Here is a 25,391-nt window from a genome sequence, read left to right as displayed (position 1 = left end):
AGGTTTAAGAAGTAACTAACATAATGACTAACAATGTTGATCGTGAAGGTACTAACAAATTGGCTAAGGAAAGCTACTAACAAAATAACTTACAAGTTGGCGATGTTACAAACGGAAATTATTGACAAAGTTAATATCGAACCAGGATCCAGAGTCTTCTCTGGATCCTGTATCGAACTAATGTGATAACTAACAATATTGTATGCTTGGTAGTGGCGAATTGGTTATTGATAATATTAACAAAGATGTGTCAAAAGTTTTACCAACATGACGACTGACAATTTGCTTTGCAGTGTCACTAACGAAATTATTGAAGATTTTAATTTCAAGGTGACTGGTAAAGTGGATATTAGTGTGGTTCATAATATAATAAAGGTACCAAATCCATGAATATTACAAAAAAATTAAGTTGATAAAGTGGCTGCCTTACTAACAAAATCCTAACAAAAATGTTGAAAAAGTGATAAATAATGACTTGTAAATGATTGACAAAGGAATGGATGGGGTTAATGATAGATTTGCTTTAATCTTAAGCTGCATGACAATACTTACTTCTAATCCATTTTGTCACTGATATCCCTTTTACATGCTACTCATTCCTCTCTCTCTCTCTCTCTCTCTCTCTCTCTCTCTCTCTCTCTCTCTCTCTCTCTCTCTCTCTCTACACTACGCATTCACCCTCTTTACTTTCTTTTCCAGTTGCATTCTCCTCCATTTCACCTCCCTTACCCAACGCCTCCTCTACTCTAGCAGTTAACCTTCAAATTTGACCTGTTCGTGAAACCTGGCCTCTTGTATAATACGCTCTGTTTCTTTGATTTAGGCAAAAGGTCCTTTGCTTTTTTTTTAATTACTGTAGTTTATTACTGCTAATATCTATTGGGTTCCTTATTCCCAGTCTATAAAGTTTTCATGAAACCAGAAAGCCTTCTTTTATTCTGTCCAGTAAGGAAAATGATATTCATGACTTTGGAAAAAATATTGGAATATTACCCAGAAAGCTGGTCTAACGATCTGCTTAATATTTTCATAACAAATATTCAGTTTTAGTTTTCTGTAAAAGAAAACTATTGTGCCGGCTTTGTCTGCCCGTCGGCACTTTTTCTGTCCGCATTTTTCAGTCAGCACTTTTTCTGTCCGCCCTCGGATCTTAAAAACTAATGAGGCTAGAGGGCTGCAAATTGGTATGTGGACCATCCACCCTCCAATCATCAAACATACCAAATTTCAGCCCCATAGCCTCGGTGGTTTATATTTTATTTAAGGTTAAATTTAGCCATGATCGTGCGTCTGGCAACGCTATAGGACATGCCACCACCTGGCCATGGCTGAAAGTTTCTTGGGCCGTGGCTCATACAGCATTATACGCTGTACAGAAAACTCGATTGTGCCGAAGAAACCTCGGCACATATTTCACTTGTTATTGATGCTGATAAAATATCAGAGGTGACAAACCTCATTTTCAATATTCTTAGCAATATTTTAATTTATTCTTCGATTTCCAAATTCCTTTTTCCTCAAGATGAATTGAATATAAAATTTGAGCCAAATGCCAATCACTGGGACCATCGAGGTCGTTCAGCGCTGAAAGGGAAATTGACAGTAAAAGGTAAAACCTCAAAGCAGTTGCACTATGAATCAATAGTTAGAAGAGGGTGGAAAGTCAGATAGAAGAAAGAGAATATGGAAGGAGGTACAGTAAAGGGAACGAAAGGGGTTGCAGCTAATGGCCGAAGGCACACTGCAGAGAACCTTAAGTAATGCCTACAATGCACCGCATGAGGTGCACTGACGGCACTAGCCCCCTACGGTTTTTTTTAAAGTGATTTTTCTAAGACCCAGTAACGTGTTGGGTTTTTGTAATCATCAGCTTGTTAACATAAGAGAGCCGATTAGATCACACACCTAAACTGGGACGAATCATGTCGAATATTTCCATAACATGACTAATATCATCAAATTCATTCTCCGTTGACCCAATAGTGGGCCATTATCCCACTATAAGGTCATTGGGCAACAGCTTCACTCTGGAAAATGCTTGGAAACTATGCATTCAATCAACTCAATAACCTGTGGTCACAATATACGAAAATTTAGTGGATAGCAAATTGGAGACGAAGTGCTCCAATGGTATTCAGTTTTATAAAGGAAATTAATAAATATCACTAACTAAAATCGACTAATGTATGACCTGGGCATTCGAGGTCAGTTGGGCAGAAGATCTCACAAGCAGAAAGCAGAGTCGTTGCGAATGGTGTGAAGTCAGGTTGAAAGCTGGCGACTAGTGGTGTCCTCCAAGGTGGTGTGATTGGTCCTATACTCTTTATATGTTATATATTTACCATTAGTCGTAGAGAGAAGTTATGTGTACAGTATTTTACTGTTGACAAACTCCTATATCTATACAAATACCTCACGGCTGCAAGAAATTGAGATAAACTGTATGTTTTGTCATAAACTGTCTTCTGCATTTCAACGGTAATAAGTGTCCAGTAAGGCACTTTTGATAAAATAGCCCCAAAATATAGTATCATATTTTAAATGCCATATAAAAATGGGTGAAATATTTGTTAATGACATCTCCAATTCGATGCATAGGGCAAACCAAGCTTTAGGTATTATGCAAAGAACATTCAACAAGTTAAATGATGACTTGTTGAAAAATATTTACATAACCTTCAGCCAGCCCCACTTGGAGAGTTGCTCCTGGTGTGCGGGCTCGTAATCTTTAATGAGACACTAAAGAACCTTAAAAAATACAAAAAATAAAAGATTCAGAGAGCAACGAAGGTTGTGTTCCAACTCTGAAGATCTGTTATCATTGCTAAGTCTGACTTCACACACACAGAAAATTAAGGATAACAAACTCACTTCTCATTTAAATATAGAAATTTCCTTCCTGAACCGAAAGTTTACAAAGCAGGTATGAGACGTCGCATTTGTGTGTTAGTGAAACAACAGGGAAACAAAGATAAGAAACAAAATGTCTAAAAGTCAACAGATGTAGGCTAGACTTATAAAACAACAATAAGCAGAAACTATTGAGACATCAGCTAGTCTTACGAATCAGCTATCACTAAACTTAAATAGAATGGATTTGAATAATAGTAATAATAATAATAATAATAATAATAATAATAATAATAATAATAATAATAATAATAATAATAATAATAATATCAAACGGTAGTAATTTGTTATAGCTCCTATTAAAATAGTACCCATTTTCTTTTCATTGGCCCGTTTTCTCTTTCATAGTCTCAAATCGGTAACTACTCAAAATTAAGCACAGGTGTTTGTTAACTGTTTCATTCTAATCTATATTTGCCTCTTTAGCCTAGCACACACACACACACACACACACACACACATATATATATATATATATATATATATATATATATATATATATATATATGTGTGTGTGTGTGTGTGGTGTGTGTGTGTGAGAGAGAGAGAGAGAGACTGTGCCCTGAGAAATCATTCCTGTAATCTTTCCTGATTTATTGCCTATATGGACGTTATTTCTAAATTAGCTTTGCATCTGACCATTAACTATCCAGTCATTGCGCCAACAAAATATCTCGGACATTTTCTTAGAAGCCTCCTGTATTAATTTTGCCATTTTTTCTTCTCAGAGGACATCGTGGGACCTGCTGCAAGTGAAAAGAAACAGAAAGCTAAAGATTTACATATACGGGGCTCTTCATTGATTTCCAGTAACTGTGAGTAACTGAATGCTATTTCGTTAATTTAGCAATAAAAAGATTGGGGTACGTTTTTTAAAAGGAAGTTTTACCTTTAGAGGAAGTTTTATTTTTTAGAGGAATTTATTTTTTTTTGGGGGGGGGATGGGTTAGCACACCAGGCTCGCTTTTTTTTGGTTGCAAGGTCACTGTTTATCAGTAACCGGAAACAGATACTTATATATATATATATATATATATATATATATATATATATATATATATATATATATATATATATATATATATATATATATATATATATATATATATATATATATATATATATATATATATATATATATATATATATATATATATATATATATATATATATATATATATATATATATATATATATATATATATATATATATATATATATATATATATATATATATATATATATATGTATATATATATATGTATATATATATATGTATGTATATATATATATGTATGTATATATATATATATATATATATATATATATATATATATATATATATTTATATTTGTGTGCATATATGTGTATATGTAAACATATATAGATAACTCATTTCGTATTGTGATTATCTGTAGAAGCAGGGGGCAGGGTCCTTGCAACCTCACCCCAAAATTGGGATGACTGTAAACATCACAGCCATCTATAGGAATCTGGTGCTAGCAGGAACGGCTGACAGTGAGGATGGAAGAAGCCAGTAGTGACTTATTTAATCAAGGGCCGCTTTGACGAGCAAGAGCCCGTGCTGGCGAAAAGCCAGCATAATCTAACAACAGAAATAGTAACTAAACTTTCCCTTTCATTCAGTCATTGTCATTATGTGGTTTCCATCGTTATGGTCATTTAATTATATTTTATTCCCCATCCCCCCATCCCCATCCCCATCCCCCATCCCCATCCCCATCCCTCTTCCCACTCCTTCTCTCCCCGCATACATGTTTACCAGGGTGTTATAAAGACTCAGGTTAATGTGTGCAGTTGACACTCAGGCGTTCTCCGTTTAGGTTCGAATCTTCAGAGAGTCATACAACGTTGATATAGTTTTTTTATGACTTTTATTTTGTTTATTTTTGCATGTAAAGAGCGGTTTTTTTTTTCGTTGCTTTGTCTTTATTATTTGTTATTTTCTCTGTTTATCAGTTTTTTAATATGAATATTTTATTTTTGTGTGAAACTGATTTACATGTTAGTGACTCTTCAGGCTTTCCATTATCAATGTTTTTACGTGTTTTGAATAATAATAATAATAATAATAATAATAATAATAATAATAATAATAATAATAATAATAATAATAATCAAAACAGACTGGTGGGTAAGACTAAATATGGAATCACAAAAGTCTGTCAATCATTATTATAATTATATAATAACGGACAAGTCATGCAACTCCAAAATACAGGCGTCGGCGCCACACGAGAACATTGGCTGACAGCTGTCAATCATCTTGTCGCCAGACTTCGCATCACGAGACCATTAGACATAGCTGGCGAAGCTGAAAGCCGAATGCAGTATGTATATATATATATATATATATATATATATATATATATATATATATGTGTGTGTATATATATTTATATATATACATATGTGTATACAGTATAAACATAAATAAATGCATATACATATTATATATTCTTTTATTTATCTATGACATTTATTCTGTATGCATATTCCAGGACTCTGACTAAATTTAAACACACAATCATAGGATAAAATAATTACACGCAATAATTATAATTTTTTTATTCATCCATCTATTTAACATGGGCATTCGTTTAGATATATATATTTATATATATTTTTTTATTTATAAATCTCTTTATATACGCGCTCGTTTATTCATACATCCATACATCAACGTACGCATTTATTCCAGGAAATACCTCATCGCAATGACAGTCATTATAAAAGTATGTTTTAACAATTGTGCAAATCGTATTATAATTGCAGTCATGATAAAAGTACAATGATCTGTGCGAATCATTGTCCAAGTCAGCTTAGCGCATTTAGGAGAGTGAAATCATTCACTAGTTCAACCCCAGCTAATATATATATAGTGAAGACCTGAGTGAGAGAGAAAGAGGGTATCAAGGAAGAAGTGAGGACTGGAATGAGGATATTAAATGCAGTGGAAATAAGGGAAAAATGGGCAGACCCATTTGCTCTCCATGAATTACCCCTATGGGCCGGCAGCTTACAGTATATGTAATTCATTTGAAATTTCCGTTTTTCCTGATAAGTTGATACGAGGTGATTTTTCGCATAAAATTTATAGGGTGGGTGTTTTATTCAATACACCTGCCAGGCATAATATATATAAATATACATAAATATATATATATACTGTATATATATATATATATATATATATATATATATATATATATATATATATATATATATATATATATATATATATATATATATATATATATATATATATATATATATATATATTTCAAAACATTACATATGAATAAAACTTAACCCTATTGCCAACAGGAGATCAATTACTTTATCACATTAACTTCATCACCTTATTTCCAACACATTTGAATGGTAAGACTGTAGTACATGATGTAACGATCATGAAGTGAAAAAATTCCTTGAATATTAAATGATGACATGAAAAAAAGTAATGTTCATCTCATGAAGTGTTATGGCCAGCACAACTAATATTGTTAATATCTACATGAGAATAAGTTTAGGGGGACACTTGACCATTAATACTGATCTGTTTAATTTGGGTTCATATCTTTCTGGCGCTACGAAGCGTTTCTTATTTAATGGTGAATGAGGTTACCAAAATATCACTTTGGGAAACCTATTGCAGCTTTAAAAATGTTTAGGTAATATGATATTCTACGCAGTTGAAAAGTACATTACCAAAATATCACTTTGGGAAACCTATTGTAGCTTTAAAAATGTCTAGGTAATATGATATTCTACACAGATGAAAAGTACATTGCCAAAATATCACTTTGGGAAACCTATTGTAGCTTTAAAAATGTCTAGGTAATATGATATTCTACACAGTTGAAAAGTACATTGCCAAAATATCACTTTGGGAAACCTATTGTAGCTTTAAAAATGTCTAGGTAATATGATATTCTACACAGTTGAAAAGTACATTGCCAAAATATCACTTTGGGAACCCTGTTTTAGCTTTTAAAATGTTTACTATTCATTTCAGGGGTCGCGAGTCATTGTTTTTCTCAAATATCTTTCAAACTAATTATTTGATCGAAATGGTACTTTGACCCAGTATACGAGACACCTCCCGCTAAATCTTGGTAATAGAATGCATTGTCGAATGGTGTTAGTTAAGGCGTTTACCATTTCGATCAAATAATTAGTTTGAAAGATATTTGCGAAAAACGATGACTCGCGGTCCCTGGAATGGATAGTAGATAATTTGATATTTCTACACAGAAGAAAAGTATATTCCAATGACTACGGCTATTGAATATGAAGTGGAAATGTGATGACTATGTTAAAACTGACGAGTTAAAATCATTACATCATTTCTGTTAACAAAAAATAATTATCATATTTTTTAAGTTTCTTCAGTTTATTTCCAGTATATGGTATTTGCAACAGGTACCATTACTGATTTTTTTTTCGATTTTACCCTTTGCAGGAAATTATATTTGTGCAACCTGAGTAGAACTGACGAAGGGAAATCTACGTCACTGTAGAAAGTACATTATCGTAGTCATTATACTTTGATGTAGAAATACATTTATATATTTAGTCTTTAGACAATGTGACGTTCGTTTCTGTTCAAATCTGTAACTTCAAAAAGGGGTGTTCTACGTTGACATAGAAAATAAAGTTTGTTACCTTCGATTTCTGTTCAAATGGGTAACTACAAGAAGGCGTAAGCATTTTCAGTCCTGTTCAACAATACGAGTCGTGACGCTACAGGGAGTGAAGTAGATGTCGATGTAGATAATGAATTATCATATTCAATCTACCTTAACATAAAAATACATTCGTCAGTTTCGTCTTGAGGCAATGGTACCTCAGGTATATGTTCAAGCATAACAAAAAGGGTGTCAGTTAAGTCGATATTTGTTCGTATGTGTATCTGCAAAAAGGCTGCAGGCACTTTCAGTCCTCCAGTTCAAAAATACAAGTTGCAGAACACCAGTATCATAGAGAAAAATATATCACATTCATTGTTTACAGGGGGCAGCATAAGAACAGTTTTGCCTTACAAGATAGTACAGAGATCTACAAAAAAGGCCGTAGGCATTTTCAGCCCTCCAGTTCAAAAATACAAGTTGCAGAACACCAGCATCAAAGAGCAAAAAGAAAATATATCACATTCATTTTTGCGAAATACAGAATAGGGACAATTTTGCTCTACAAGATAGTACAGAGATCTACAAGAAGGGTGTAAGCACCTTCAGTCCACCAGTTCAGAAACGCAAGTCTTAGACACCAGCATCAAACAGCAAAAAAAAAAAAAATATCACATTCAGCGTTTACAAAAGACAGAATAGTGACAATTTTGCTCTACAAGATAGTACAGAGATCTACAAAAAAGGGTGTAAGCACCTTCAGTCCACCAGTTCAGAAACGCAAGTCTTAGACACCAGCATCAAACAGCAAAAAAAAAGTATATCACATTCAGCGTTTACGAAATACAGAATATGGACAATTTTTGCCTTAAAAAGTAGAGCAGAGAAAGAAGCTACCATGAGCACATACGTGATAATATTTAAAAAAAAAAAATAAGACAAAACATTTGCACTTTTTGGTTCAAGGTATTTCCCCCGTAATTCGTTCTCTCCTCATTCACAATCACGATAATTTGTAGCCATCCGCAGGAGTCTCCGGATTGACCTGTTCGCCGTTGGCTGCAACACCTTGGCTATTGACAGGAACCTCAGGTCCCCTGATCCTGAATCCTGACGAATCAGCCACGTATCTGAAGATGTACTGTTTACCATCGGGTCCTCGCCAGCTGAAACACGAGAGGGGTGTTAGAGTATCTCAGATAGCATTCAAAGGACTGCGTGACGTAGACGTTGATAATGCCTTTGGGTAGAATTTGTAATGCTCAGTGGAAAAGGAAATTTGCGTAGATACAGGTGTGATCTGCAGATTAGGCTGACATGGAGGTACACAAATCTTCGACAGAGACTAGATACAGCTAACTGTATATTTAAAGCCTACATACTGTATACGTGCGTATGTGGAAGACTCGAATGAAATATAAATATACAAATCCCGGTACAGAATTTTTAGATACAGTTGAATGTATATTTACAGTCTAATATATGTGTGTGTGTTTGGAAGATTCAGATGAAATGGTGGTACACAAACCTTCAACAAAATCTGTAGGTGCAGCTGATTGTATATTAACAGTATAACATACGTATGTATATTAAAGACTCAGCTGAAATATAAATATACAAATCCTTGGCCAGTATCTGCAGAGACAGTTGAATTTACATTTACAGTCTATATATAATATGCATATATATATATATATATATATGCAGAATCTACTGGTCACTTTTACCAGACACATATGTAATTCTAATAGCCACAATGCCCTCTTAACTTCGCTAATTCCTCGCGCTTTTTTTAGATATGCTTGTAACTACGAAGCCGATATCCAAAGGGAAGAATGAAGAGCCTGTGACGGCCGGCCGCGGGAAGCGAACCCGAGTTACCTTAATCACAAGGAGGTCACGTTGCCGACCTGGCTACGAGAAGGATAAAAGTCTATCACCTCTCGTACATATATATACCTGTCGTTTTCAGATATATTCATTAGAGCTGGAATAGACCCATCCTCACCATCGTAGCCAAGTGGGCAATCGTTTTTATTGCTTTTGGGCTGAAATATATATGCAGAATCTACTGGTCACTTTTACCAGACACATATGTAATTCTAATAGCCACAATGCCCTCTTAACTTCGCTAATTCCTCGCGCTTTTTTAGATATGCTTGTAACTACGAAAATGAAGCCGATATCCAAAGGGAAGAATGAAAGAGCCTGTGACGGCCGGCCGCGGGAAGCGAACCAGTTACCTTAATCACAAGGAGGTCACGTTGCCGACCTGGCTACGAGAAGGATAAAGTCTATCACCTCTCGTACATATATATACCTGTCGTTTTCAGATATATTCATTAGAGCTGGAATAGACCCATCCTCACCATCGTAGCCAAGTGGGCAATCGTTTTTTATTGCTTTTAGGCTGAAAATATATGCCCAGAATCTACTGGTCACTTTTACCAGACACATATGTAATTCTAATAGCCACAATGCCCTCTTAACTTCGCTAATTCCTCGCGCTTTTTAGATATGCTTGTAACTACGAAGCCGATATCCAAGGGAAGAATGAAGAGCCTGTGACGGCCGGCCGCGGGGGAAGCGAACCCGAGTTACCTTAATCACAAGGAGGTCACGTTGCCGACCTGGCTACGAGAAGGACCAGTAGATTCTGCATATATATTTCAGCCTAAAAGCAATAAAAACGATTGCCCACTTGGCTACGATGGTGAGGATGGGTCTATTCCAGCTCTAATGAATATATCTGAAAACGACAGGTATATATATGTACGAGAGGTGATAGACTTTATCCTTCTCGTAGCCAGGTCGGCAACGTGACCTCCTTGTGATTAAGGTAACTCGGGTTCGCTTCCCGCGGCCGGCCGTCACAGGCTCTTCATTCTTCCTTTGGATATCGGCTTCGTAGTTACAAGCATATCTAAAAAAGCGCGAGGAATTAGCGAAGTTAAGAGGGCATTGTGGCTATTAGAATTACATATGTGTCTGGTAAAAGTGACCAGTAGATTCTGCATATATATTTCAGCCTAAAAAGCAATAAAAACGATTGCCCACTTGGCTACGATGGTGAGGATGGGTCTATTCCAGCTCTAATGAATATATCTGAAAACGACAGGTATATATATGTACGAGAGGTGATAGACTTTTATCCTCTCGTAGCCAGGTCGGCAACGTGACCTCCTTGTGATTAAGGTAACTCGGGTTCGCTTCCGCGGCCGGCCGTCACAGGCTCTTCATTCTTCCCTTTGGATATCGGCTTCGTAGTTACAAGCATATCTAAAAAAAGCGCGAGGAATTAGCGAAGTTAAGAGGGCATTGTGGCTATTAGAATTACATATGTGTCTGGTAAAAGTGACCAGTAGATTCTGCATATATATTTCAGCCTAAAAAGCAATAAAAACGATTGCCCACTTGGCTACGATGGTGAGGATGGGTCTATTCCAGCTCTAATGAATATATCTGAAAACGACAGGTATATATATGTACGAGAGGTGATAGACTTTTATCCTTCTCGTAGCCAGGTCGGCAACGTGACCTCCTTGTGATTAAGGTAACTCGGGTTCGCTTCCCGCGGCCGGCCGTCACAGGCTCTTCATTCTTCCCTTTGGATATCGGCTTCGTAGTTACAAGCATATCTAAAAAAAGCGCGAGGAATTAGCGAAGTTAAGAGGGCATTGTGGCTATTAGAATTACATATGTGTCTGGTAAAAGTGACCAGTAGATTCTGCATATATATTTCAGCCTAAAAAGCAATAAAAACGATTGCCCACTTGGCTACGATGGTGAGGATGGGTCTATTCCAGCTCTAATGAATATATCTGAAAACGACAGGTATATATATGTACGAGAGGTGATAGACTTTTATCCTTCTCGTAGCCAGGTCGGCAACGTGACCTCCTTGTGATTAAGGTAACTCGGGTTCGCTTCCCGCGGCCGGCCGTCACAGGCTCTTCATTCTTCCCTTTGGATATCGGCTTCGTAGTTACAAGCATATCTAAAAAAGCGCGAGGAATTAGCGAAGTTAAGAGGGCATTGTGGCTATTAGAATTACATATATATATATATATATATATATATATATATATATATATATACTGTATATATATATATATATATATATATATATATATATATATGTGTGTGTGTGTGTGTGTGTGTGTGTGTATATAAGATTCAGATGAAATGGAGGTACACAAATATTGAGCAGAATCTACAAACACAGGTGAACATATATTTACAAAGTTTTATACATATATTTAGAAGATTCAACTGAGATGGAAAAATTTACAAATCCTCGGCCAGAATCTACATACACAGCTGAACTTATATTTACAAAATTTTGCACCTATTACAAAGTCTAATACGTATATATATATATATATATATATATATATATATATATATATATATATATATATATATATATATATATATATATATATATATATATATATATATATATCTTTCCTTTATTAAGATTTCAACTTCAGCTCAGTATTAGAGAGGAATTTACTGATTTAAACATATTTATTTATGTACAGCTTAGAATTACAAGACATTTTAAGTCATTTGATTTATGTTAATTAATATGGGTAGAATTATTTCAACTTTTTTTTTTATTATTTCCCACTGCTAGAATTTGACCTGAGACTTTTACTAGAAGCTTTAGCTGTTAAGCATCATTATGAAAATAATACTATGATTTAGTCTGAGCTACAGATAGACTCTTTAAGCTTACCTTCTTTCCAGTTTCTTAATCAACATTCTCAAGGTACGAAGCTATTCATTTTACCTACTCACGAGAACCGCTACCTTCTTAACAACATGCATAGTAAGAGTGAAGTTGTAACTACTGTTTCGACAAAGTACAAAACCACTTTCCAACACCACCTGCCAATGAAACTTACCTGTATTACTTACCTGTAAGTACCAGTCGAGAGAGGCTAAATTAGAATTATTTTTACCTGGGGCAAGCGGAAATATATTCGTTACACCGAATATATTTTGGGGGGCAAATTAAATTTTTCTACTGAAACGAAAAACTTCAGGTTTTACATAAACTCAATCCAAGCTGTAGCTGAAAAGACTGTTTAATTTTTTGCCAGATCTTAAATTGAGCCTAGCAGATAATCAGGACAATAATAATGCCAAAAATAATTGTTAGAAAGTTGTAACCTTTTTCCATACAAATGTTTGTCAGTCTTAATCATTTTCTAAAGTTAGTGGCACTTAGTGGCACTTACGTAAAGTGTGATGGCACTTACCTGTACGCCCCAAACACCGCTTTTCCTGGCTCTCCAAACTGAAAGTGTTCTTGGTCGTCTGAGGAATGTGAGATGACGACGCCTCCTTTGGCATTGACCTGACCAATCGTCAGGTCAAACCAGCTCGTGGCCAGCAGGACCACTGCTACTGAGAATAGCACCTTTTGTAGACTCATCTGTGGAGACAAAATAAGTTACCTTTTGTGGTCTGTCAATGGATGTTCGTTTATGCACAGACTCATTTAATTCTTGTTTATTTATTTTTTGGGGGGAATGGGTAGGATTGGTTGGGGACATTTGGGTGCTGGATAGAGAGGGGAGTGGGTGTTGACACTGAGAATAGCACCTTTGGCAGACACATCTGTAGAGACAAAATGAATTGCTTTAGTGGTCTATTTGTCAACTGGTATTTGCTTATATATAAACTTATTCATTTCTTGTTTATTTTTGGGGTAGGGGAGGGTTGGTGAGGGACGTTTGGGCACTAGGGGGTGAAGGTGTTGACACTAAGAATAGTACTTTTAGCTGACTCATCTGTAGAGGCAAAATGAATTTCCCATGTGGTTTATTTTTCAATTGATGTTTGTTTATGCACAGACTCATTTATTTCTTGTTCATTTATTTTTTTGAGGGGAAGGGGGAGGGTTGGTTTGGCAAATTTGGGTACTGGGGGAAGGGGAGGGGCCCTGACACTAAGAACAGTACCTTTGTGGTCTATTGATCAGTGGATTTTTGTTTATTTGTATGTTTACTTATTTTTAGTTTAGTTATATATTTATTTATTATTTATTTTTGGGGTTAGGGGGAAGGTTTGGGGGGCACATTGGGGCTTGAGGGAGGGGGTAAAGTGGGGGAGGGGTCTGGAAGACCCCAGTGCAAAGAATAAAAAGTAAATGACCTTTCACGCACTTTTCTCAGGTAATATTTTTCCCTGCATGTTATTTTATTCCCTAATTTCTTTCTATCTCTCTCAATCTCCGCATATTTTTCTGTATTTATCTTCTCTCTACGCTTTCTTTTTTCATACATAGTCATTTAGATTATTATTATTATTATTATTATTATTATTATTATTATTATTATTATTATTATTATTATTATTATTATTATTATTTGCGACTGTCATGATTTTAAGAACTCCCCTTCCTTGTATCACATATGGTCAGTTAGAATAGTATATTATTATTATTATTATTATTATTATTATTATTATTATTATTATTATTATCATTATTATTATTATTATTATTATTATTATTATTATTATTATCATTATTATTATTATTATTGCTGAGAAATTCACAATGTCGTAATTAAGCTACTGAATAATAAAATACGAAAAATACACGTGTAATACAATCTATTATTATTATTATTATTATTATTATTATTATTATTATTATTATTATTATTATTATTATTATTATTACTCACGACTGCCACGCTTTCAAGTACCAAGCAAGACACGCGAGTAACTTTCCAAGGAGCAACCAATGTATATAACTTGCCCACTCGACCTCCAAGCATCCTAGGCCATAACTCACCGAGCACAATCTCTCCCAGGACATTATACGTCCACCGTGGACACATAAATCATAATAATCCTTCTCCAAATGATTGTTAATGGAGGGAGAAAAACTGAAGCCCGGGAAGTCCACTTCAAAGGTCAAGAGGCGTTTGAGATGCAGGGTAGGGTACAAGGTCTGTTAAACTGGGCAGTTCCTAATAATTGTGAATTGGAAGTTGAAGGGTATGAGATGCATTCAGTTCTCTCTCTCTCTCTCTCTCTCTCTCTCTCTCTCTCGTGCTTCGTTGCTGCGCCAGATTATACTGGTAGATCAATCAATTAATCAGTATCAATGACCCTTAAATAGCTGTGGATATGATGCAGTCTTTAACTAAGTTATGTTTTAAGGTATTCTTTCTTGCCATTGCTAAAAAACTGATGATATCATTATTATTATTATTATTATTATTATTATTATTATTATTATTATTATTATTATTATTATTATTATTATTAAATGTAAAAAATCAAATGTCATTTGAAATTGTCATTCTAAAAAATGTGTGATTTTTCTCAGACAAATTACTTTAATTAGATACTTTTCTTGTTATTATTATTATTATTATTATTATTATTATTATTATTATTATTATTATTATTATTTGTAACAGTAGTAGTAATAGCAATATTCACTGAACGACAACCATCTCATAATATTCCAAAGAATGCAATGTATACTAAAATTAAAACTAGGAAAAAGTGAAAATGTCGACCAGATAACAAAAGTAAATTTCTTGTATAAAGTATGCCTAAGGGTAGCTGCCCTCGATATCTTAGGTCAGTTACCAAACTCTAGACAAAACATTAATTACAAATTTCGTTTTTTATAATTACCGTGACACCTGTGGCATTACAATGACTGTCTACAATAGTTACCAGTCACATTACGCTACAAGAATCCAGTTTTAAAGACAATGGTAGAATGAGGCGTTCAAAATGTTAAGAGGTTGTCATTCTAAGACTGACCACATTTCATGAGAGGCTTTCGTGTCGTCTGATGACATTTTGATGGGCGAGTTACGCGCATGCGCGAGCGTACGCGCGTATCTTAGATAAGCAGGTAATTTTACTCAGTTTGCAGAGGCAATAATAAGGTTTGAGTCCCACGTCTTAAAAAGGTTTTAGTATGTATGGAGATACTGAATTTTTTTTTATTTTGATTTATTTCCTATTTTTTTTATAGCAACTGCCTCTTTAAGGAAAAGATTTTAACCTAAATTTGTCCTCAGTTTCATTCCAGGAGAGAGAGAGAGAGAGAGAGAGAGAGAGAGAGAACATATTATGTGCATCCATCTGTTTTCACATTTTCAACTTACATTAGCTTTTAATTTCATTCCAGGGGACCATATTTGGGAGAGAGAGAGAGAGAGAGAGAGAGAGAGAGAGAGAGAGAGAGAGAGAGAGAGACCGGGCCCCCACATTTGCATGCATCTGTTTTCAATTTTCATTTTAGGTCGACCTCGCAGAAGCAACGAAGAGAAACTAATGTCAATGTAAAGGCTATTTATAGACCTTTTTAAAATCGAATATGAGATGAACAGCGATCCCTGCTTTCGTGAGATCCGAGCCACGCCCCTCTTACTGTTTATCCCAAATATAGGCTGTGTAAAAACGAGTCTCTTCTCTCTCTCTCTCTCTCTCTCTCTCTCTCTCTCTCTCTCTCACACACACACACACACACACACACACATACACGCACTACACATGTACACACTCAAATAATCTTGTTCTTGTTTCAATGTGCGCCAAATAAAATATCATTTAGCCACCAGGAAAAAGTTCATTTACTACTTCAATTCTCTCTCTCTCTCTCTCTCTCTCTCTCTCTCTCTCTCTCTCTCTCTCTCTCTCTCTCTCTCTCTCACACACACACACACACACACATACACACACACACACATATAAACGCACAGGCAATCATGTTGTTTTAATGAGGGTCAGACGAAATATCCAGCGGCCAGGAAACAGTTTATTTACCACCTCATCTCTCTCTCTCTCTCTCTCTCTCTCTCTCTCTCTCTCTCTCTCTCTCTCTCTCACACACACACACACACACACACACAAATGCATACACAAACACATATACATACAAGCACAAACAATCATGTTGTTGTTTTAATTTGCACCAGAGGAAATGTCACCCAGCTGCAGGAACTTGTTTCCCTGCCTCCTCGTTTATCCTTGTCTTGAGAATTTATAACTGTCGCTTTTAAATTGTTTTGAAGACACGTAAGCGTAAGGTTACCTGAATAGATATATTCTGTACAAGGCAAATATTCTGGACTCCTTTTATTTCCAGTTCAAATTAGGAGGCGATTTTCGTTTCTTAAATTGCCGAGCACTTGATACTTAGATTTGATGTGCAAAAATAAATGAAAAATGGGTGAAATCTTTTAGGATGAGATAGATATTAAAATAATTAGTTTTAAGGCGATATGGTAGATCAGAAATTATGCATATCTTTATATCTTTATAGATAGACTGAAATATGAATATAGAATTTAATAAACCTAGTAAGAACTCCCTCTCACTTCGTTGGCATTCGGCTCTCATTTCCAGCCATTTTTCCTCGCACCAGACTTCTACGGTTTGTTGCATGGTTCAATAACTCTTCGTATCTCAAGGCATGGGCGTTCATCCTAGGGTTAAGCTTAGGATTAATCCTAGGCTTAATCCCAGGGCTTACCCCTTCTCTTTATAATCCGGGGCTGAGGACCGTCACGGGTGTGCATTCAAATCCATGATGTCAGCGAGAGCAATATGCAACTTTTGAAACTTCTTTTAAATATCAGTTCCTGGCATTTTGGGCGACTTCCTCGTGACGTCGAGAAAGACAAATTGCGTCATCTGCCACTGATATCACTGGTATTGATGGTGACATCAAATTGGAAAAGGAATCATGTGACCTTTTGACAAAACTGAAACATGTTCCAATCCGTGATAAAGTTGCCACTTGAGTCTGATGTCGAAGAACGAGTTCGCTATATCATTAATAACCATTCTTAATATATATCAGCGCCTGACATCATTGCCAACAGATAGTGACATCAAAATGACAGAATATGTCATTTTTGCCGCCTGATTCTTGCCTCGATCACTGACATCAAGCGAATATTATTATTATTATTATTATTATTATTATTATTATTATTATTATTATTATTATTATTATTATTATTATTATATCGAATTTTCTGCTTGATTATACCTCAACCAATGACATCAAACAATTACAGTTTTTGTTATTATTATTATTATTATTATTATTATTATTATTATTATTATTATTATTATTTATTATTATTATTATTATTATTATTATTATTATTATATTAAATTTGCTGCTTCATTTATACCTTAATACTGACATCAAGCAATTACAATTATTATTATTATTATTATTATTATTATTATTATTATTATTACATATCAGATTTGCTGCTTGAGTAATACCTCAATAACTGACATCAAACAATTATTATTATTATTATTATTATTATTATTATTATTATTATTATTATTATTATTATTATTATTATTATTATTATCCAGAAGATAAACCCCTATTCATAAGGTACACGCCCACACAGGGGGGCCACTGACTCGAAATTCGAGCCTCCAAAGAATATTATGGTGTTTATCTGATGCAAAAAATGTTGACCCACATATCCGCTGCCAAAGCGAATCTCGACAGTCCTTGACATCTTTCTTTCCCCCTCCCCCCTTCTTCCCTTTCTTTCCCTCTCCCTTCCCTTCTCCCTCCCTCCCTCCCTCCCTCTCCAAAATCGTGACGTCAGCAGACCAATTTTAAGCGCGACTTCGCCGTTCCAGTGTTATATATAATATATATATATCTTTTCAAAGACTCCAGTGAGGTCTCCTTCGAGACCGAGTGAGTCACGAGCCCTCCTTGTCACGCCGTGAGGTCATATGGCACACAGACCTGGCCTGACCTCTACGACCTTAGTTTTCATTCCGGGGTTATGTAGCTTGGTTATTCCGCTTGGTACTGCCGCGCCGTCGTTTCCTGTTCTGCGTTTCCTTTCTCTCGTTCTGCTTTAATTTCTGGTTTGTAAGTTTGTAAGTGATGTTGTCTTATTCAGCTTTCCATTTTAAGTTTTTAGTTTCCTGTAAAAGAAAACTATTGTGCCGGCCTAGTCTGTCCGTCCGTACTTTATTCTGTCCGCACTTTTTCCGTCCGCCCTCCGATCTTAAAAACTACTAAGGCTAGAGGGCTGCAAATTGGTATATTGATCATCCACCCTCCAATCATCAAACATACCAAATTCCAGCCCTCTAGCCTCAGTAGTTTTTATCTTATTCAAGGTTAAAATTAGCCATAATCGTGCTTCTGGCAACGATATAGTATAGGCCACTACAGGGCCGTGGTTAAAGTTTCATGGGTCGCGGCTCATACAGCATTATACGGAGACCACCGAAAGATAGATCTGTTTTCGGTGGCCTTGATTATACGCTGTAGCGGCTGTACAGAAAACTCAATCGCGCCGAAGAAACTTCGGCGCATTTTTTACTTGTTTCGTTCTTTTCCATTTTGACGTTTTGTGATTCTTCATGATGTTGCCTAATTCTCGCCTATTTTATGCTTTCTCTTTTATATTTAATTTTATTCTTCGGTCATTCTCTGTATCGTTGTCTTACTCTTATTTATATTACATGTTTTTCTTTTGCATTGATTCACTTTTATTTTTTCCTCTATAATATTGTCCAACTTTTATTGCAGCTTAACTTGCCTCGTTCATTTTATTTTTTTGATTAATTCTTTATGATATTACCTTACTCTATTTTATTATTAAATTTTTCTTTTTCAATTCGTCATTTTCTTAATGCTTTTGGTGTTATATTATTTTTCGTATATATATATATATATATATATATATATATATATATATATATATATATATATATATATTGTATATAGTATATATATATATATATATATATATATGTATATGTGTGTGTGTGTATATACAGTATATTCTTAAAACTTTTTCATTCCTTGCAATTACTTTATTATCCGCAGTTTACTTTTCACTCTTCCATTCTTTCTTGACATTCTCATACAATTTAGTCCAACCTACCCTATTTCCAGTGAGTTATGCTTCAGATTCTCTGCAATTTCCTCTTTGATCTGAAAGATCTCATAAAAATATGATATGCAGATCTCTTATTACGCTCACCGGCCTCGGCATTCATCCAGTTCGTGCATCCAGATGCGTAATCTTTTACCATGCTTCCTTACTTCCAGTTTACTTATTTGATATTTCTTTATATTTCGTCTTTTTTTGTTAAGTATCATACGGGATGAAATTATGCGTTTTGTTCGTCTTTCTAGATACCGTCTCGATTTTCGAAGAAATTGGGCTATTTCTAACGTCAGAAACTAAATCGCGTTTGAGACACGTCTTTCTTTCTGAAGCCTGAAACTAAAACATGTTGCAATTGTTTGAAACGCGTCTTTCTTTCTGGAGCCGGAAACTAAAACATGTTTCAAATTGTTTGAAACGCGTCGTTCTTTCTGGAGTCAGGAGCTAAAACGTGTTTGAAACTCTTCGTTCTTTATGGAACAGCAATTAAAACTTGTTTAAAACGCGTCCGTCTTTCTGGAGCCAGAAACTAAAACGTGTTTGAAACGCGTCGTTCTCTCTGAAACCAGAAACTAAAACATGTTTGAAACATGGCATTCTTTCTGAAACCAGAAACTAAAACCTGTTTTAGACACATCGTTCTTTTTGAAACCAGGAACTACAACCTGTTTGAAACACATCGTTCTTTCTGAAACCAGAAACTAAAAAAGTCTGAAACACATCGTTCTTTCTGAAACCAGAAACTAAAAAAGTCTGAAACACATCGTTCTTTCTGAAACCAAAAACTAAAACCAGTTTGAAACACATCGTTCTTTCTGAAACCAAAAACGAAAACCAGTTTGAGACACATCGTTCTTTCTGAAACCAAAAACTAAAACCAGTTTGAAACACATCGTTCTTTCTGAAACCAGAAACTAAAACGTGTTTGAAACACATCGTTCTGTCAGCATGTGGAATAGAATTAGACACATCTGTTGGGTTGTTTATTTTTATTTGTATGTTTACTCTAAAGAATTTTTTTTGAATACCGTACGAATGAAAAGCACAAAAAAAGTCTCGTGTTCATGCAAATGACATTGTATTATTCAGTTAAGACATGATTTCTTTAAAGAATTGTTATATCAATCGATTTGATTTTTTATTGTTGCTAATGGAAAATCAAAACGATCTGATAAATATAACAAATTATTGCGACTTGCAGCTAATAACTTACTTTATGAATATTATACGAATAATGAACAAAATAAAAAAAAAACAAAAGATGTATTACTCTCGAATCAAGTAAGACCAGATTACGTGGAACACAACCTTTGTAAGTCTGAGATTCAAAGGTGCAAATATCCGTATTTCCCAAGTTTAATATCATTTTAAATTAGCATTCTTTTTTATCAAACCGTAAATATAAGATAAAAAGGGGATCACATTTATATGATTTCACCTGAAACTTCAACCCGCTCTTGTAGACTTGCTTTTGAAATAAGGCAATAAAAAATAGTATTGAAAAGAAATGGGCAGTCAATTCACAGCGCATGGCAACACCGCAAACTCAGGCAAACCCTGAATCCAGGATCCTTCACCAGTCTCTGAAATCTTGCAGGATATCACTCCTGACATTGGCAGTGTCAATACGATTACCGGAGAGCACAGTCCAAAGCTGCGACTTCTGACATATAGAGCAACGTAGGATGCAAGAGGAAGCTAGGCATTTAAAATATCTTGAGGTCAGGGTCCCCTGCACGATCCAGGCCGATACGGGATGTGACTGTTTTTGCAGAAGCAGAGAACTGGCTGGGCAGATTTGCGTGCAAAATGGGCGCCTTGTTTAGTACCAGCCCCTTGGGGATGTACGTTAAGCATTAAATAATGACGGTAAATACCATAAAAATAACGAATACCATAAAAATAACGACCAGGACCGGATTGATTGGACGCACATGGAGGTAACTGATTCCACCAGGATGTTGTTTTGGACCTTGACTGATTCTCGCATGAATGTGTTAGTTAAAAGGAATGAATCCTCTGTTTTGATATGGGATTCGTTTTAATCTTCTTCTTCTTCTTCTTTTATTTATCAAGTTGTTCTCTTATTTCATTATAAACAATAAAGAAGAGAAATTGTTGCTATGATAATCATCTAAAGAAAATCTTCCTGATTCCTTAAGATGAATAATAGGAAGAAGGTGAATTTTTAGTTTATTCAAATCTGATCCAAACTGACCTCACGTGTCAGTTAACTAAATTTCTGTCGTTTGTTTTTCGAATTCCATTCTCGTTCCATTCTTTGGACGCGTATTTAACAAGTTAGAGACCCAGTTTTCTAAAGAAAGTATGCCTAATTTAATATAAATGATGATAAGAATTGTTCATATGAATGGACGAAGTACCCATGTTATGTGAATCACTAGCGGATCCGGGGGGTGGGGGGCACCTGGGCACGTGCCCCCCCTTGAAAAATAATAAAAAAATAATATTGAAGATTTAAATAAAAATAACATAACTAAGAAATATAAAAATGAGAAAAAATCTATTATAAAAATAATAAAATTCAGAGAATATATATATATATATATATATATATATATATATATATATATATATATATATATATATATATATATATATATATATATATATATATATATATATATATATTATGTGTATATATAATATGAAAATTGGTGCCGCCCCCATGAAATTTTTTTTGCTCCGCTAGTGATGCAAATGAGGAACTCGGGTACAAAGAAAGAAATTATTCTTAAATGTTCGGCAAAGACACAGAGTTGCCCAGTGCTTGCAGAATGTTTAAAAAAAAACTGCTTAAAAGGCAAACGACAATTGGACTTGTCAGTTCCATGTATAAAAAAGGAACAGAAATAGTCCAGTTTGATCATTTCGAATTGCCGGACTGTTTAATTAATAACAGTTAAGAAATTGAAATAATGTCTCTACAGGAAATATGAAGGAGAAGAGATCATTGACAATACTGGAATTGAAGAAATTGAATAAAACGAAATATATTCTTCACTAAAACGAAGTGCAATGTTAAGAAATATGACATGAAGAAGCGACATAATATTAGGCATTATTGATAAGTACATCACACTGTAATGATGTAGTCTGGCCTTGCAGAGAAACTTGGAGAAAAGAGCTCGGTAAAATAAGCACAAGAATCATGTGAATTTAGGAGCATAGAGATAAGGAGAGGTCTGGTTCGATGGCATAAGTAAACTTTAGCCTTTTGGAAGACATAAGGGATACAAAAATGAGGGTGCCAGACTTTAGGTGACCTTTTTTGGGGGAGATTAATCTCGTGGTAATAAGGCCTATATCTACGGTATATAAAGAGTATATGCATCTCTCTCTCTCTCTCTCTCTCTCTCTCTCTCTCTCTCTCTCTCTCTCTCTCTCTTCTCTTTCTCTCTCTCTCTCTCTCTCTCTCTCTCTCTCTCTCTTAAAATACTTCAAGCCTTCATTGAGGGAAATTAATCTTGTTGCATTTAGACCTATATTTAGAATAAGATGAATATGCAGCTCTCTCTCTCTCTCTCTCTCTCTATTAAAATACTTCAAACCTTGCTTTCTTTGTTTAATTCTGCAATATGAAACATTATCATAACTATGATTAATATAATTGTCCAAGATCTACTTGGAAAATAAGTTTGACATTTTACCCTAAGTGTCTCTACAAGGGGAGAGAGAGAGAGAGAGAGAGAGAGAGAGAGAGAGAGAGAGAGAGAGAGAGAGAGAGAGAGAGAGAGAACGAACGAAAGAAAATGAATAAAACCATAAAGCAGAGAGAGAGAGAGAGAGAGAGAGAGAGAGAGAGAGAGAGAGAGAGAGAGAGAGAGAGACAGACAGACAGACACGCACAGAGAGAGAGAGAGAGAGAGAGAGAGAGAGAGAGAGAGAGAGAGAGAGAGAGAGAGAGAACTAACAAAATTTAATAAAACAAACAAAGTAGAGAGAGAGAGAGAGAGAGAGAGAGAGAGAGAGAGAGAGAGAGAGAGAGAGAGAGAGAGAGAAACCTAAATTAAAGAAAATCACAAAGTAGAGACAAACAGTCAGAGAGACAGACAGTGAGAACATAAAACTGGAGAAAATATCAATTAAAGTCGAAGAATCCCGTGCAAGACCTCTCTTGCATAATGAGTGTGATCAACTTAACAAAAGATCCCACTCATTATATATGCAATTTTCTTTTCACTTCGAGATGACGAGACCAAGCCCTTGGGGCTCTTTAACCTTTCAAAAGCCTCGACATTTCACTTTACAGGCATATTTAACTCTTAGGTATGTACTCTAGGAAATTAAAGCAGATCTGAGGAAATTAACACAAATTCTGCAGGAAGACTTGGGCCCCCAGCTCAGATCGGGCAATTAGAAACTTCTACAAAACATGAACTCGCAATTTTTTTTCTCTCTCTGCTTGTGTGCATGAGGCAATTTTAGGTGACCTTTTGGCTAGATGGTTCTGCTTGATGGTGGTGAGGGAAGCTGTTGCACAGACAAACAGACAGATATAGAGAACGAAGACAAATATACGGACAGAAAGGAGAAAACAGAAAGTTAATCTTTGATATCATGAAGGTACATTGGCAACATACATCAATAATACTCTAGTTACGAAAACTTGAATTATCCATCTCTATGTCAGATTAAGTTCTAACTTAGATTGGTTAAAGAGCCTGTGAAATTATAGTTCATGAATGAGAACAGATAATAGGGAATCCGATTAACTTAGACATCGAAGGTTTCAACGAAGCAAGCTGTCCTCCAATTCTTAAAACCGAAAATGTGAATAATTATCAGATTGAAATGGAAAATTCACCTTCGAAAACAAAAGTAGAAACTGCGATTCAATTTTAAAGACTGAAATAATAATAATAATAATAATAATAATAATAATAATAATAATAATAATAATAATAATAATAATAATAATAATAATAATAATAATAATAATAATAACAGAGCAAGTAAAAGATGACACAGGCCATTCGACACAAAAACTGGCTTTTACGTATTCTGAAGATGACTCCCAAGAACAACAAAACCTAATGTGCTTTGAAAGCAAACCGGTTCTCAACCAGACCCAGATAACACAATAAAAAGTCACATGCTTTAAAAGGAAGCAGACTTGCTGAAGACTCAGAGAAGACACAAAGTCAATGTGCTTTACGAAAAACTCAACTGTAGACTGAAGACTCCAAAAGAAATAAAAAGATATGTGCTTTAAAACGAAGCTGATTCTTACAAGGACATCAGTGAGGAATTAGGAATCGCTTGAAAAGAATCTGATCTGGTACAAACGAGGGAGTTTTAGAGAAATTGATCAGTACGCTTCCTTGTTTGAAAATCTGGTTTGTTTTTGCTGGAACTAGTTTGGACAAATTTCTGTACCGAATTATTCTCGGTCTTCCTCGTGCAATTTGCAAGCTTTAGAGCGTGCAATTTAGACCAGTTTAGGCAGACGTAAATGATCGTTGCATAATTTAGCTCAGATATATATTCCAAAAAGATGCAAATGGCTTACGCATAGTGCTTTGACATCTTATTATAGGGATGACAAAGGTAATCTGCAAATCATAAATCACTTTTATGACTTTAGTAATCGACTTCCGTGCTTGCATGCCTTCTTGCGCAAGTGATATAATCTAAGATTATATCTTTTTTATATTTTTGTTGAATCTATTCAACCATTTATTCATATAATGGAACGTTTCAGGTATATTAATTCTAAAAAAAAAAATTAAGAGCCATTGTTTAAAAATAACTTCAAAACTTTGCCACCACCTGACAGTTACTTTATGTGTTAGTTGGCGAGACCAGTGGGTTACACCAGGCCTCGTACCCCCCTTTTTACACCTAACCAAACTTAGGGTGAAACCCC

General features: G+C 35.0%; 1 protein-coding gene across 1 annotated transcript in view; it reads right to left on the bottom strand.

The window, feature by feature from the left end:
• Nucleotides 1-6,147: 6,147 nt before the first annotated feature.
• Nucleotides 6,148-25,391, bottom strand: part of LOC136836699 (uncharacterized) — a 59,774-nt gene continuing 40,530 nt past the window's right edge. The window contains exons 2-3 of the mRNA XM_067101189.1: nucleotides 12,830-13,005; nucleotides 6,148-8,728 (exon numbers count right to left, since the gene is read on the bottom strand). Coding sequence (XP_066957290.1) covers nucleotides 8,566-8,728; nucleotides 12,830-13,005 — 339 coding nt within the window. The 3' untranslated portion in view covers nucleotides 6,148-8,565. The remainder of the gene's footprint in view (nucleotides 8,729-12,829; nucleotides 13,006-25,391) is intronic.

The sequence above is a fragment of the Macrobrachium rosenbergii genome, chromosome 56 (assembly GCF_040412425.1).
Source record: "Macrobrachium rosenbergii isolate ZJJX-2024 chromosome 56, ASM4041242v1, whole genome shotgun sequence".
Taxonomy (NCBI): domain Eukaryota; kingdom Metazoa; phylum Arthropoda; class Malacostraca; order Decapoda; family Palaemonidae; genus Macrobrachium; species Macrobrachium rosenbergii.
The sequence above is the reverse complement of the archived record's forward strand: the minus strand, read 5'-3'. Positions and strand labels throughout refer to the sequence as shown.